The sequence below is a fragment of the Typopeltis vanoorti genome, chromosome 7 (genome assembly GCF_054136105.1).
Source record: "Typopeltis vanoorti isolate ZY-2024b chromosome 7, IOZ_Tvanoo_1.0, whole genome shotgun sequence".
Lineage (NCBI taxonomy): Eukaryota > Metazoa > Arthropoda > Arachnida > Uropygi > Thelyphonidae > Typopeltis > Typopeltis vanoorti.
The window spans coordinates 77,936,839-77,952,708 of NC_143555.1; the positions used below are offsets into that span (position 1 = coordinate 77,936,839).

The 15,870-nt window shown below is 37.3% G+C and overlaps 1 protein-coding gene across 5 annotated transcripts in view; it reads left to right on the top strand.

Annotated features, from left to right (window-relative positions):
* The window catches only part of LOC150104800 (kelch-like protein 8), a 235,894-nt gene that overhangs the window by 87,272 nt on the left and 132,752 nt on the right, over positions 1–15,870 (top strand). For all 5 annotated transcript variants that reach the window (XM_090395976.1, XM_090395978.1, XM_090395979.1 and 2 more), the window contains exon 2: positions 1,550–2,221. In XM_090395976.1, the coding sequence (XP_090252102.1) occupies positions 1,610–2,221 (612 nt within the window). In that variant the 5' untranslated portion in view covers positions 1,550–1,609. The remainder of the gene's footprint in view (positions 1–1,549; positions 2,222–15,870) is intronic.

Below are 15,870 nucleotides of genomic sequence, written 5' to 3' on the forward strand. Positions count from 1 at the left end.
GAATGGAGAGAAAAATCTGGGAGTCTTTGGAAATGGTATTAGATCCTAAACATAAAAATATTAACCCAAGTATCAACTTGTGTGAGTACATCCTACCCTTCATTAGCCAAACACATTCACAGGAATGTGTAAACATGCACAAACATTCTGAACAATTAAAAATATTTTAAAATAACATCAGCCTCTTTTGTAACTGCACAACAGTTGTCACCTTTGTTAGTTCTTACAGTTTTGTTTACTAGTTTACTAGTATGTATGTTTACACCTGAAGAAATCCTGTGCAATTAGGAATGAAACGTGTTGTCAATTAAAATAAATGTTATCATCTTATTCTGGTGTTCTGCCTTATAAACTCTTAGTCACATACTCATGAACTGGAAAAAGTCTACACACACACACACACACACACACACACATATATATATATATATTGGGTATAATAAATGTTAAAGATACCAAGCTATTTTAAACCTGGTTTTACTCCATTTCCCAAGTAAGCAAACAGACAAGTAAGTCAAATTTGCACCTGCAAGTATTGCAAGTCTGGGTATATATATATATGTGTGTGTGTGTGTGTGTGTGTGTGTGTGTGTGTATGCAATTATCTTATAATTTTCTCTTAATTTTTAGTGATGACCAATTTTGAATAAATAAATAAGAAAGAAAAGGTAAGTTTAATGATGTATGTAGATTTTATATACCTATGTAGCTCAATGAAAGTGACACTTGCATCCTCTGTGCTAGGCCACCCAAAGATAGACTAGTTCAAGTCTAATCACCGACCGGTGAAACTTATTCTAAGCCTTTCTTTGACCAGTTCTCGAGTTAGTTGCGCTCTAGCACCAAAACCATTCAGATGCAGTCCATTACTCTTATACAGTTCAATTTGTCCTTCAAACGCCTCCGTAGCGCAATTGGAAGAACGATGGTACATTGCGCCCTTCGATTGGAATAGGCCTAAGTTCGATTCTCGTCGCGACGGGAGGAATCTTTATCTGGTAGATTTCAATCGAAGGTGAGTTAGCCGATCTCATACGGAGGTAGCAGGGTTTTTTCTCCCGGAAACTCGGGTTTTTCATCCCGCATACATACAAATCGGCCCTTCAGAACACACGCAATTTACAGACAAAAATTACTGTTGTGGTGGTGTTGAAGGTGGGCGGTAGATGGCGTTGATGGAGATGATTCGTAGTAGAGGTTAGGTGTAGAGATAGTTGTTGGTGTCCTCCCGCGATGAGTCTTCGGACTCCTTGGAGGTATTAGGAATAATAATAATAATAATAATAATAATAAACTCATTGAACTCATTTAACTCAATATACTAATATTATTTTGTTTTCTATTAATTTTGTATTATTTATTCTACGAAAAGGGAACTAACAGAAATGTTAGCCAAGACTTCTGTTTGTCATTTTTTTTTCACCTAGAATTGCAATGTATAACTTTATTTCAGAAAAAAAAATTCTTTTCAACTTCTTTTACAAGAAGTTAATGATTTATGAAATGTTTTTTATATTCAGATTACTAATTTTTATTTCTTATTTTGTAGCACCAAAGAAGAGTTTTCTAATCTAAGAATGTTAATTCTTAAGATTTATATCTTACTGCCATGATAACAAAAATGGGTGATATGCTAATTGAAGATCGCACACCTTTGTTTGTATTTGAAGCAAAGGGTATGCCACATACATCTTTTCAAAAGCTTCATGAATTCTTTAAAGAAGAAATCCTTTGTGATATTGAAATAAGGACTGGACAAAAATCTATAAAATGTCATAGAGTTGTGCTGGCATGCTGTAGTCCATATTTTCGTGCCATGTTCACATCTCAATTAGCAGAAAGCAAACAGAAGACCATTACTATTAAAGATATTGATGAAACTGCAATGGAGTTGCTTATCAAATTTGCATATACTGCTAAAGTAGAACTCACTATTAGAAATGCTCAACCTCTTTTGTATGCTGCATCAGTTCTCCAGCTAGAGTCCCTAGCACAAGCCTGCTGTGAATTTATGCGATCTCAACTTCATCCTTCAAACTGTCTTGGAATTCGTCAGTTAGCAGAACAGCATGGACATGTTGCATTAGTTCAGCATGCAGATGCTTTTACTCTTCTTCATTTTTTACAAGTTGTGGAAACAGAAGATTTTTTAAATATTGGAACTAGTCATTTACAGGCATTGATATCATCACCAGACCTTTGTGTAGATAGTGAAATCCAGGTATTATAAATTTATTGTACAATACTTTGTATATTATTGTTATTATTATTATAGTAGTAAAAGTAGGGGGCTGTAAATTGTAAGTCATTTCACTAGTTGTCTGACAAGTGTAGATGGTTCTTCGCATCACTCAAATACTCCTATTCAGAATTTCATGTAGTTGATAAGAACTGCATAGGTCTCAGACTACTGATACCAAATTTTTTAATGCGAATCTCACCTGTGAAATGTTGTTAAATTGTACACTTAACACCATGGCTAAGGGCTAGATAATTCAGTCCCCCTCTACCCTAGACCTCCAGTTGGTAGAGTGGAAGTTTTATACTAGGTGACGGAAATTGACTGGCCAGTGTGAGACCACCTAAGGAATTTCACAGATTTTCATGTACAGTGGAATCTGTTGTTGAGGAGTGATATATATATATATTAGTGACATCACATGCCCATTTTAGTTGGGTGTGCTTTCATGTGGCGTATGCAACCGATGCTACAAAATTCACGTCAATTTGACTGTATGATTACATTTTTATTGATGCATGAAAGTTTTAAGAGTGCATGACACATCAGTACTCATCTTAATTGGTCCAATGCAATTAATTGTAGGATAACTATGAATACTTTAATTTATAAATTAATTGTAACCAAATCTGCATAGAATAGGGGACAATGTGTTTGTTTTAAGCTCTGGTAGAAAATGTGACATTCAATAGATCGTTAACACTGTTTCCCATTGTAAATATGGGCAAAAAAATTATAAATTGTTTATAGAAAATTATATATTAAAACTTGTCTATATTGGTGTCCTAAATATGTCAGTTCACACTTCATGCACACAAAAGAGATGAAACTCAGTAAACAAAAACAGCAACTCATGACAAGCGACAACATTCAATTGGATTGATCGACACAATAACAGCCAATGACTTCACATCAATGGCTACTAAGGCAATTGATGTGAAGTCATTAGCATCTATATACAAGTAGCCCAGTCGTGAAGTTACTTCATATGCAAACTTTGCTTGCTTACTCTTGGATAAAGGATGAAACTAATAATAGAATTTCTTGGCATCTTTAATTTATAGTATAACCAAGTGAAAAAGCTTTCAATATCCATAACATAATTACCATGGCTTTACCTTTGTCTGGTTTTGTAATAATGAGATGGTTGTTGCATCTTAAGGATTGTCAAGCTTTCATTTATGCTGAAAAAATGTTTGTAGGAGGAAGTTTTGCTTTCATTTATGCTGAAAAAATGTTTGTAGGAGGAAGTTTTGCTTTCATTCGCACAGATGAGACTTCTAGGCAAAGTTTTTTGGCATCCTCACTAGAGAGAGAGAGAGAGAGAGAGAGAGTGTGTATAAATTCCATTCAATATTACAAAGGAAATCTAAGTAAGGTATTTTCTTAGGAACTATAGCAAATTTATCCTACTGTTCCAAACAATTGGGTAGTTAACATCTCAGGACATCCTTTAACTGAATTCTTATTTTATACAAAGGACATAAATTTGCTATAGTTCCTAAGATACCTTACTTAGATTTCCTGTTTAATACTGAGCAGAATTTTCCCACTCTCTGTAGTGAGAATGCTAATAAACATCGTCTTATAGTCTCATCTGCGCTACTGAAATTAAAGCTTTCCTCTACAAACATCTCCTTAGCAGAAATTAAAACTTTACAATCTTTAAGACTTATTTTGTTATTACAAAAGTAGACAAAGATAAAGCCACAGTAGTTATGGACATTGCAAATTATACATTAAAAATTTCTTTTACTGCACGATAGATCAGCTTACCTGGAAATGGACCACAACCCCACCAGTAGTCAACTCAGTTAGATGAAGTCGTAAGTCGATGGAGATACCATAGACAAACTTAACTTATTTTTCTAGAGCCCCTCACTTCTGTGTTTTGTCAAAGATCCAGAAGGAAGGCTTTTCTCTTTGTTCAATTGTTGACTGTAGAGAGATTCTCCAACATATCACAAAGCAATAGTACAACTTCCGATATTGGGAATTTGTACTATTGCTTGCCATTTTGAGAATGAGACTTTCTCCCGAATCTTGGCAGCAAATAGTCATTTTGATTTAAGTTTGAACGGTATAGAAGCACTTCGGAACTCTCTTTCAACAAATGCTCAAACAGGATACTGTGAGCAGCATCCACTCTGTACTTTGCCAAGCCAGATTTTTCAGGTTTACTGTGGTTAATATAAGACTGGTGTTCCTATGGTCATTGTTTGACTATGCATTCTGTTTGTGCAAAGTATGAGCAGAAGCAATTGCACTGAACTGGAAAACACCAGGGTGGGAGGGAGAGAGGAGCCTGTTTATTTTTTGTGAAGTGTAACTAGGAGGTTTTTTTTTTCATAGGAAAGAATGCAGGGACTACTAAACTGTATCTTTTCAGGATCTTTGCAACTGGCCTGCAATGTAAGATACTGGGACTCACTGTAGTAGTTTAGGGCTCTTAGGAACAGACTTGTAAGTGTCCAGTATGCATTTAAACTAGCTAGAGGTGAAGCCATTCAGTAGCATGATGGTTTGGATGGTGTCTAGTCCTTGCCAGAGATCCTTGAATTGGAGCACAATTCAAGGATCTCTGACATTATACATGTTCTCTATTGAGTAAAGATTTGATGATGTTCATTTTTTGAGATGGATGATGAGCTGAATATTGTTGTATGTAATAGCTTGTGAAGGTAAATTTATGGTGAACTGATGTAAGCAGTGGTGAGCTATAAGGGGCTCGCGCGAGCCCTTTGTTAGATTTTTCTCAAATTTGCGAGCCCCTTGTTCTTCTTGTTTAATAATCTTGTAGAACTAGAAAATACCACCGTGGAATGTATACCTGCTACTATAATTGCTACTTTAAATTCATATGGATTTTCTGATAACTATATAAAAAATCATTTCATTGCATTTTATTCTGATGGAGCTAGTAATGTTAGGAAACAAATCAGGTGTTGCAATCAAACTTCTACAAAAATTTCCTAATGTTGTGATTTGGCATTGTGCTCATCGTTTACACTTAGCATTAGACAATTCAATAAAAAACATTAAAGAAGTAAATCATTTTGAAATATTTATGGATAAATTATATGCTTTTCATCATCATTCACCAAAAAATCAACAAGAATTAAATACGATTGCAAAAGACCTTGGTATTGAAATTTGAAAGATCGGCCATGTGTTTGGACCATGATGGGCAGCTTGCAGTTTACAAACGGCTCTTGCTTTGTGGAGAAATTACCCAGCTTTATGCAAGCATTTTGAATCAAATGGTAAATATAACGATAAAATATAAAATATTTTATTTATCGTTCGATTCAAAATGCTTGCATAAAGCTGGGTAATTTCAAATTTCAATACCGACTTCTCAATTTGGAATTTTTAAAAGATCCAGCATTAATGATTGATATCCTACAGGAATTATCATATCTGTCAGAAGCCCTACAAAGTCGCATTATAAGGGCTAAGTTAGGCCTTTTTTTTTTTTTTTTTTTTTTGCTCGACGATGAGAGTCCCATATTTCCCAAATTTCCCATAGCTCACCACTAGATGTAAGTATTCCAAATGGAGTACAAGAAAGGAGATTGTCCATGTAGGCTAATTTTCCATTGTTCAGTTGATAAAGGGTGCAGGCAGTTAATTTTGGTTTAGGATGCTTCTGATTCAGGCCAGATAGCAAACACATCATCCACATAGCATATCTAAAAAGGAAGGTTTTGGTCTGGCTCCCACTTATGAGATCTCAGTAAATGTTGAAGCTGGTCTGGGTAGTGACCCTTCCCATAATGCATAGCATTATACATGTTGCCCAGTCGTGAAGTTACTTCACATGCGAACTTTGTTTGCTTACACTTGGATAAAGAATTAAACCAAGAAGATAATTACTTGGCATCTTTAATTTAGAGCATGTATGCTGTTGACTATGAGTCTGAGAAGCACTTCTTCTTTATGGATTTTAGGTAGACCATAGAACTAGGGGTCCTTTCAAAATAATCTTCAGTTTTTTGATGGTGTCTTTATTCCAGCTGATCTCTTTGTTGATTTGGTTATTGGTAGGGTTCTGAATAGTCTCTTGTACTTGGTTTGATCTTGTAACAGAAGAGAAATTTTTCTGTTATACTCTGTAGTGTCAATTACTACAGTTTTTCCTTATCCTTCTGTAATGGTGAGCTGGTTGTTTCATCAGAAGGATTTTATGCAACTCTTCTTCTTCTTCTGCAGCTTCTCCCACTTAAGTGGGGTCACTGTTTGTAATGAGTCTCCTCCACACCTTCCTGTCTTGGGCTGTCACCACATCCAAGTTCTTCATCTTCAAGTCCTCTTCTACCAGCTCCCTCCATCTCTTCTTTGGCCGCCCACGCTTCCGCCTTCCTTGCACATCCATCTGCATGACCCTTCTTCCCACATATTCGTCCTCCCTCCTCATAACATGACCAAACCATCTCAACCTTGTCTCCTGTATTTTCGCTCCTAAGTTCGTAACTTTCACTGTTCCCCTGACATAGTCATTTCTCAGACGATCCTTTCTGGTCACACCGCACATCCACCTAAGCATTCTCATCTCTGCTACTTCCATCCTGCTGATGTTATTTTTCCTCAGGGCCACAGTTTCTATAGCATATGTCATAGCTGGCCTCACTACTGTCCTATAAATTTTGCCTTTCAGATTGATCAGCACCCTCTTATCGCATAACACTCCAGCCATCTCCCTCCTGTTCCTCCAACCCGCTTGTATCCTGCATCCCACTTTCTTCTCAGCTGCTCCATCTTCTTCCACTGTTGAACCTAAGTATCTAAAGTCTCTCACCTTCCTGATGACATTTCCTTCCAGCTCCAGATCTGTCTCCTGGCTGCCGCCGCCCACTGTGCAACACATATACTCTGTCTTACTTCTGCTCAGTCTCATACCTCTCTCTTCCAGTACTTTTCTCCATCTTTCCAGTTTAGTTCCCGCTTCTTCTCTTGAATCTGCATACAGCAAGATGTCATCTGCATACAACATTGTCCAAGGCACATCTTCTCTCACCTCCATCACAATATTAAACAGAAACGGACTTAATGCTGACCCTTGATGCAAGCCAACTGTTACTTGAAAACTTTCTGTCTGTCCCAAACAGGTCCGAGCACTTGTCTTCACATTTCTGTACATTTCCCGCACCAACCTGACATATTTCTCCAGCACCTTCTTCTCCCTCAGACACCTCCAGACTTCTTGCCTTGGCACTCTATCATATGCTTTCTCCAGATCAATAAATACCAGATGTAGCTCCCTTTGTTTCTCTCGATATTTTTCCATCATCTGTCGTAACCCAAAGATAGCATCTGTTGTTGATCTACCAGGCATGAAGCCAAATTGTTCCTTTGCAATCTCCACCTCCTTCCTCAATCTACCATCAAGAACCCTTTCTAGGATCTTCATTGTGTGGGACATCAACTTTATTCCTCTGTAATTTTTACAGTCTTGTGCATCCCCTTTACCCTTGTAGATGGAAACAAGAGTACTCTCCCTCCATTCCTCAGGTATATTTTCCTGTAGGTAAACTTTCATGAACAGGTCCCATAGCAGGTCAATTCCCTCTTCCCCCAGTGCCTTCCATGCCTCCACTGGAATTCTGTTGGGGCCCACCGATTTTCCATTCCGCATCCTCTTCATGGCCTCCGTCACTTCCATTCTACTGATGTTCTGCACCATCCCCTCAGAAGGCTGCCCATCTCCTCTGTGAGTCCTTGCATTTTCCTCATTCAAAAGTCCCTCAAAGTATATTTTCCATCTGTTTCTTATGTCCACATCCCTCCATAATACTCTTCCTTCAGCATCTTTGATCTGCCTCACATGTAAGATGTCCTTTGCTGCTTTATTTCTACATTTCACTAGTTGGTAAATTTTTCTCTGTCCTTCCTTTTTTTCTAATTGATCATAGATCTTGATATGCCATGGCCTTCGCCTGTGCCACAACTCTCTTGGCTTCTTGCTTTCTCTCTTTGTACAGCTCTCTGTCCTCTTCCACTCTTGACTCATCCCACTTCTGCTTTGCCTTCCTCTTAGCTGTCACTGCCACTTGTACATCACTATTCCACCACCAACCCTCCTTCTGCTCTCTAATCTTTCCAGATGTCTCACCAGGATTACTTTTGAATTACGTTTCCACCAATCTTGTACACTTTCCAGTCCATTTGAAATCCTCTCTAACACCCTCTCCCTAAAACGATTCCTCACACTCTCCTCTTTTAAGCGAAACCACTTAATTGTCTTCATCCCATGGCATCCAGAAGTTCTTATCTTCGATCTTATTTTAAAGTCTGCGCACAGCAGTCGGTGTTGTTGTGCTACTTGATCTGTTGGAATTACTTTACAATTTGTCACAACCTTAAGATGTTTTCTTCTAGTCAAAATGTAGTCAATTTGTGAGCTGTTGTTACCACTCCTAAATGTTATCAAATGTTCTTCCCTCTTGTAGAAAAACGAGTTCACAATTGCCAGATCAAATGCTACTGCAAAGTCCACAACCCTCTCTCTCCTTCCTGGTTCATCATTCCCACTCCGTGGCCACCATGCACCCTTTCATAGTCTCTATTCTGTCTTCCTATGTGCCCGTTCAAGTCTCCTCCGACAATCACCATCTCATTGTCTTCCAATTCCTCATTTCTGCCACGCACCACAATTCCTACACCATTTCTTCCCTCGTTATTTGCTCCAGAGTAGAATAATTTTATGCAACTCAGATCTGTAAAAAGGAATAACACCCCAGATGAGTCTTTGATTCCATGAGGTCTTGTTTAATAATAATTCCTTTTCTGAAACTGGAACAAAGGAATAACATTCCTTTGTTCCAATTTCATCTTGTGATTGTACTTGTGCATTAATGATGGTCTGGTTGGTTCAGGCCAAAATATTTGCAGTAATAAAATGGATTATTATTTATTCTTGTGAATACATGTTTATTATAATCAACAATGAATTGTTGATTATAAGAAACAATTCATTGTTTCTTATGTGTAAACAAGTTGACATTCGTAGTGTTTTATTCATCCTGCAGCTATAACATGGATACATCTCCAAGAAAGCATTCAAAATATGCACTCTTTATGAGCACATATCCATAACTCAAAGACAAATTGACAATGAGTGTGGTGTTGGTTCGGGTACTGTTAATGCGATTTTAAAGGGGTTTAGGAAGACAGGTACCTTTTCTCCTGACATAAAATGTGAACAAAAAGAGAAAACTACACTTACTCAATATCATTTACTAGTTAGGAAAAGCAAAATGAATCCAAGATTGTCTGCTGTAGACTTAAATAGAGACTTGGCAGGTAGTGGGATTAATGTTTCTGATGTTACAGTTTGTCAAAGATTGTTGGAAGCAGGATGGACTGCCCACAGACCAAAAAAAAAAAAGAAACAACTGTTGATGAATGCTATGCAGAAAAAGAGGCTTCAGTGGGTAAAAATGTGCAAAGATTGGACTGTTGAGAAGTGGAAGAAGGTCATATTCTCAGATGAGAGCCATTTTTTTGTCTAAGGAGAGCGAGTATCCTATGTTTGCAAATCAGCAGCTGAGAAGACGTCTCTCACCCACCTTCAACAAGCTCCTAAACACCCACTAAAAAAAGATGTTTTGAGGTTGTTTTACACATGATGGTCCAGGATCACTTGTGACTGTTGACGGTATTATGAAAAGTGACTGATACATAAAAATATTGGAGAAAAGAGTGGTCCCACAGATCCAGAAAGACAAAGAACTCATCTTCCAACAGTATCTTGCTTCATGCCACACTTCAAAAAAAATGAAAGCGTTCCTCAAAAATCACAACATCCAATTGCTTCAGTGGCCAGGTAACTCTCCTGACATTTACCCAATAGAAAATTTGTGGGCCATATTGGAAAAAGAGGCATGGAAAATTAAATTGTGATACAAAGGATAACTAATACAATCCATTATAAAAATATGTTTTATATTTTTCAAGAGCAGAAATATGAAAACTGTGTTCTACTTTGGTAGAGTCCATGCCTAAGTGAATTAACGAACTTATTAGGAACAGAGGAGTATATATAAATTATTAGGTAATTTTGGAGTTTAATTTTTGTACTTATTTTCTTGGGAAATTAAAATTTTTCTTTAAAATGTGAGCGTTCGGATTAATTTGTTCACTACTGTATATCTGACTGCATCCCCAGAATTAGTAGAATAAGTTGCATGACAGTTAAATGGATAAATAAAACCTTTATGTAAAAGCTGCATAAAAAGTAAATGCTGTGGATGGAATGCTAAGGCAACATAAAAAGCAGGCTAGGATGATGTCACCCAAGATAAGGAATACAAAAGACTATGAAAAGAATTTAATCAAAAATCTGAGAGGATTTTTGATTAAATTTTTTGTGTGTGTAATTTAGTGTGTGTAATTTAGCAAGTAAAAGGAAAAATAACCTTAGTGAATGCAAGAGAGAAGGTATGAGATACTTTAGAAATGAAGTTGAGTTGTTTATTATTTGAGAGAAAACGAAATAGTTTGAATGACTTAATGAATCATTGTATAAATGCACTATTGAAAAAAAACACCAAGTTCTAAGAAAAGGAAGTTACTTTACTGCTTTACAAGGTTTTGATATGACTATATCTTGACTACCGTGTTCAGGATGATTCAATCCTGATATTGTCTTAATCACTGGTCTCTGGACCCTCTCCAATGTCTCCACATCACATTGAAAACCAGGTATGATCACTGTTCAGAGGAGATCAGGAGACAATTGAAAAGATCCACTGGCGGGTAATGGAATTATGCATATGAGGAGACTGAGGGAATGTAGTTGTTAGTGTGAGTAACAAATGGAAGAGAGTAGATATGATAGAAGAATACAAGTTGGTAAGGATATATTGAAGTAAAGACATAAGTGAGGTTTTACAGCTCATGGCAGCTATAAAATCTCAGAAGCCGAACATACGAGGTCCAGGTTCTCATGGTGTGTAGAATAGTGGATATTATTATTATTATTATACCCTCCATGGAGTCGACAGACTCATATATATGAGTAAAGGGAAGTTCATCATGGGAAGTTCATTCAGCTGACAACATATTTATCATATAGAATCTTAAAGTCCTTAACACTCCTTGCATTAACAACACATTCTGGTAATGCATTCCATTCACTGACAATTCTCCATGTAAAAAATTTACTCCTCACATCCTTCTTCACCACACTTTTACATAACTTGCAGGAATGACTGCTTGTTCTTCCCCCTCTCACCTTCTACTCTTTTTATAATCCCCTCTGGATTAATCTGATAAAATCCTCTCACTAACTTAAACATCTCTATCATATCACCTCTCTTCCTCCTATCCACCAAACTCTGCAATCCACATCTCTTCATAGCCAGCATTCCAAATTCCTGATATCGTCTTAGTCACTTGTCTCTGGACCCTCTCCAATGTCTGCACATCACATTGAAAACCAGGTGACCAGATCTGAGCACAATAGTCCAAGTGTGGTCTGAACAGTGCCTACAAGTTGGTAAGGGGTTGTTATAGGATCAATGGTGGAGAAGTTCTACAGAGAATAGTGGGAGATCAGGGGAGAACCAGAGGTCATCCCTGGAAACTGTATAAAGAGGGTGTGAGTAGGGGAGTGAGAGGCAGGTTTTTTTCGTGCAGAGTTGTGAGTGATTGGAATGCCTTGCCTGAGAGTGTGGTGTCTGCAAGGAGTTTGAATGTGTTTAAGACACGGTATGATGAGATGTGTGTGAGATAAAAGGACCTCCTAGATAAGTCTTTGACTCCATGAGGTCTTGTTTAATAATAATAATAATAATAATAATATAGTGGCACAACCACTTTCTTATCCTTGCATATTAGAGTACTTCTTATCATACATGAAAAGCAGGTTTTGTGAGTGCATATTCATAAAATAAGGATATGACAGTATTTATGGATTGTGTGACTAGGAAGCAAGCCTCCCTCAATGAGTCTTTGACCACCTGGAGAATCCTACATAATAATAATTACAGGCCATTGCAGTACTCTCAGTAACCGACAGGATAAAAGATAGAAAAAATTAGGTTGTTCTCTTAAAAGTAAGAAGACAACTACCTATTTTCAAAAACAGTTCATAACCTCAGGTTGTGATAGCATATGGCTTGTGAAAATGCAAGGAAATCAGAATTATATTAAAAGAAATATCCAATACTATAAACAATGACTTAAAGAAAACAAATTCATCTTTGCAGTTAAACTCATCTCTGAATCCAGTGAGGCATACTTAAAGAACTATGATGCTGATCAGTCTTAGGGGAAGATTTTTAAAACTTTTAATTGCCACTGTACCACAAACCATTCAAATATTTTCTTATTACCAATAGATCTTCACAGAATTGTAAGACTCATCATAGGAAATTCATAAAATTCATCAGCCAACTAAAGGTATCATAGACATAAGATTCTCTGACTTATGTCTATCATACACACACACGCACTCTCTCTCTCTCTAGCATGAGCTAAAGGTTGTGCAGAAACAGTGAATAAGTTTAATACTCATTCACTCTCTAAATAAAATTTACTTTTTTTCTTTTTTCTTTTTTTTTTTTTACATCTTGCTCACAACACCAATCTCAAAACCTTTTGTTCTCCCCCTCACAATAGTTGTCCTCCCTCTGGATATAATGAGAATTGATCCCTTGCTATTTTCAAAATCATCATGTCTAATCATCATTCCAGGTTTACATTCATTCCATCATATTTTCTATTTTGTATCCATCATCCCATTCTGAAATCTGTTGTTTCTCTGCACTTTTTGCTAACCCACTTTCTCAGTTTTGCATCCTTTTCCCTTTTCTTCAATATCCAGTCTCTCACTTTAATGTCCTCCCCCCTCCTTTCTGTCCTTTTATAACCAGTTTCATTCTCACATCCATATTTTCCTACTCTTCTATGTCATTGTTCTACATGATATATTTTTGTAACCATGAGCAACTTTTCCAAACATGTGTCATAAAACCAACTCAGTTCACCGATTTTACATAATTCCCTCCCCCCTCTCCTATTCATAAAGCTTTGCAAATTACATTCCCTCATTATGTCTTTATACTCCACTTCCAAAGGCTGGTTACTACCTGTGTGAATCTTCTATGGACCTTTTTTAACCTGCCATCGCAAAAACCAGGTGACCAAATTTGTGCTCAATAATCCATATGAGACATGATCAAGGCCTTATACAGTGGAATCATAACCTCTTTATTTCTGGGCCCCCTCTGCATCATTGCCATTATCCAATGTAGAAACTTTACAACTTGTGCAATGTGTCCCTTCAATTTCAGGTTCTTGTCCACCACCACTCCTAGATCTCTCATCTTCTATATCTCCTTCAAAGTTTTTCCAGCGAGCATATACTTCACATCCCATTGTTGCTTACCAAATTTCAAAATTTTACACTTTGTAATATTGAACTAACAGTCCTACTCACCTGCATATTCCTAAAATCTACTTAACTTCTCCTGTAAGGCCACAACATCTGCTTGATCTTGTATTGTTCTCCCCAATTTTGCATCATCTGCAAACAGTTGCATATTACTAGTTAAACCCAACTCCATGTGGAGCACCTGTCGGGGTGAAGGGGACCTCCCAGTGATGGTACTGGCTCATTTCATTCATACTTTTTTCCTTTGCTTTTCTTACCATATTCTTTGCTCTACTTCTTCTGAGTCTTTTTTTACTATCTTTTCTTCCAGACACCATCACTGGGACTGATCCAAAGAACTGCAACTGTGTGTTTGTTGTGCAGTGCATTCCATGGAAATCTCGAAACGGGGAGCCTGGTAGTCTTGCACTACTCTGGCCTCTATTTTGGCAATATGGGCAGTCCTGGATTGCACAGCAAGAATCATTTGGCTAGTGGACTTGCCTGTATGGGTCAATAGTGTTGCAGTAAATCTCTCACCCCATGGTTCAGGGTCAGAACCCAAGATTTGCTTTGGTACTGGTATAGCATCCAGGGAAGCCTTGGTGTTGTTACATTCCCAAGAGTAGTCTGTTTGCTAGTCAGTGGGTGTTCATATGTGAATCCATGGTGAATACGGAGCTCTGGCAATGAAGAAAAAACATCTTGAGCATGATTCCTTGATAACAGAAGTAAGAAATAAAAGCTGTGATACCAATATAAATGTACCAATTTTTGTGGTCATCCATGCAACAGGTGAAAGCCAATAGAGAAAATATCACCCTTCTTTATTTAAAAGGGTTTAGGACTAGAAAGCTCTCTGCAAACAGTTAAGAAACTACATTCTGGTGAGATCCTTGTAGAAAACATCATATCAGCAATATTCTGAAAAACTACTCAGAGCAGCATCAATGGGTGGAATACCAGTTACAGGAACACTTCATAAAACACTCAACTCTTCTAGAGGAGTGATCTCAGAATGGGATCACCTTGATGTTTGTGATGAAGAGATATGTTCCTAACTTAAAGATCAAGGAGTGACAGATATGAGGTGCATCCTGATCCGTAGGGATGGTCATTTGGTTCTAACTTCCAACCAGGAACATCATCCTTACTTTTGATAGACCTGAACCTTCACCATTTATAAAAGCAGGGTATCTCAACTGTCCTGTTAGATTGTACATCTTTAATACATTAAGATGCTTCAAATTAGTGGCGCACTCAGGATTTCATCTTGGGGGTGGGGGCAAGCACTCAAGATTTAATCTTGGGGAGAGGGACTGAGTTGAGTAGATGATTTGAAAATAGACACTGCTCATTGCATACGACTTATGACTGAGCATCTGTAGTGATTGCCAATACATGAAACCCATAATCTCCTCTGGTGGATAGTGCTCGGTCCACCCGAGCACTAGCTTTTTCGCCTTGCGTTCGCACCAGCCATGATTCCTGAGAGCTATAGGGTATTCCCACCTTATGTGACCACTAATTCATAAGTAGTATAGAAATAGAAGACACACACAACATAAATAAAAAAATAAATTTTAATTAGGAAAAGATTTTTGGAAAATTTTCTAGTATTTTTTCCTTTTTCTTTTTTTTGGGGTCCTCCTGAATATCTTCCTGAATTTTTAATATTGCAAGTACAACAAGTGACTACATTTTTCTTCCAGTGGGTTTTAACCATACAATCAGCCATTTGTTAAGGAGCTACTAAAAATAACTATTTTTTTGTCTCACCTCAGTCTGATAACATCCATTTATGAAATAATAAAGGTTTTCAGCAGAAAAAAACTCTTTGTGTACACTTCTGCCAAAACGTACTCTTCATTCAGAACCTTTATTAAGAATCAGACAAGGTGTTATTTCAGTAACATCAAAAGCCAAATTCTTGGGATTCATCTTTGATTACAAAAATAACTTACAATCCTTGTACACATTCATCAACTAAAGGAAAAGTGCAATAGAGTATTGAATCTTCTTTGCACTCTATCCTCTACTGAATGGAGTGCTGATCAATCTGCATTGCTTTGTCTTTATCACGTGCTTATATGTTCAAATCTGGATTATGGGTATCAAGTCTATTGTTTGGCTAGGCAGATTAACTTGAGATGGTTGGATCCCATCCATCATCAGGGTATATGGATAGTTACTGGTGCCTTTCACATATCACCCACTCAGCCCTTATTTTGAAGCAAATGAACCTTAAGTTCTG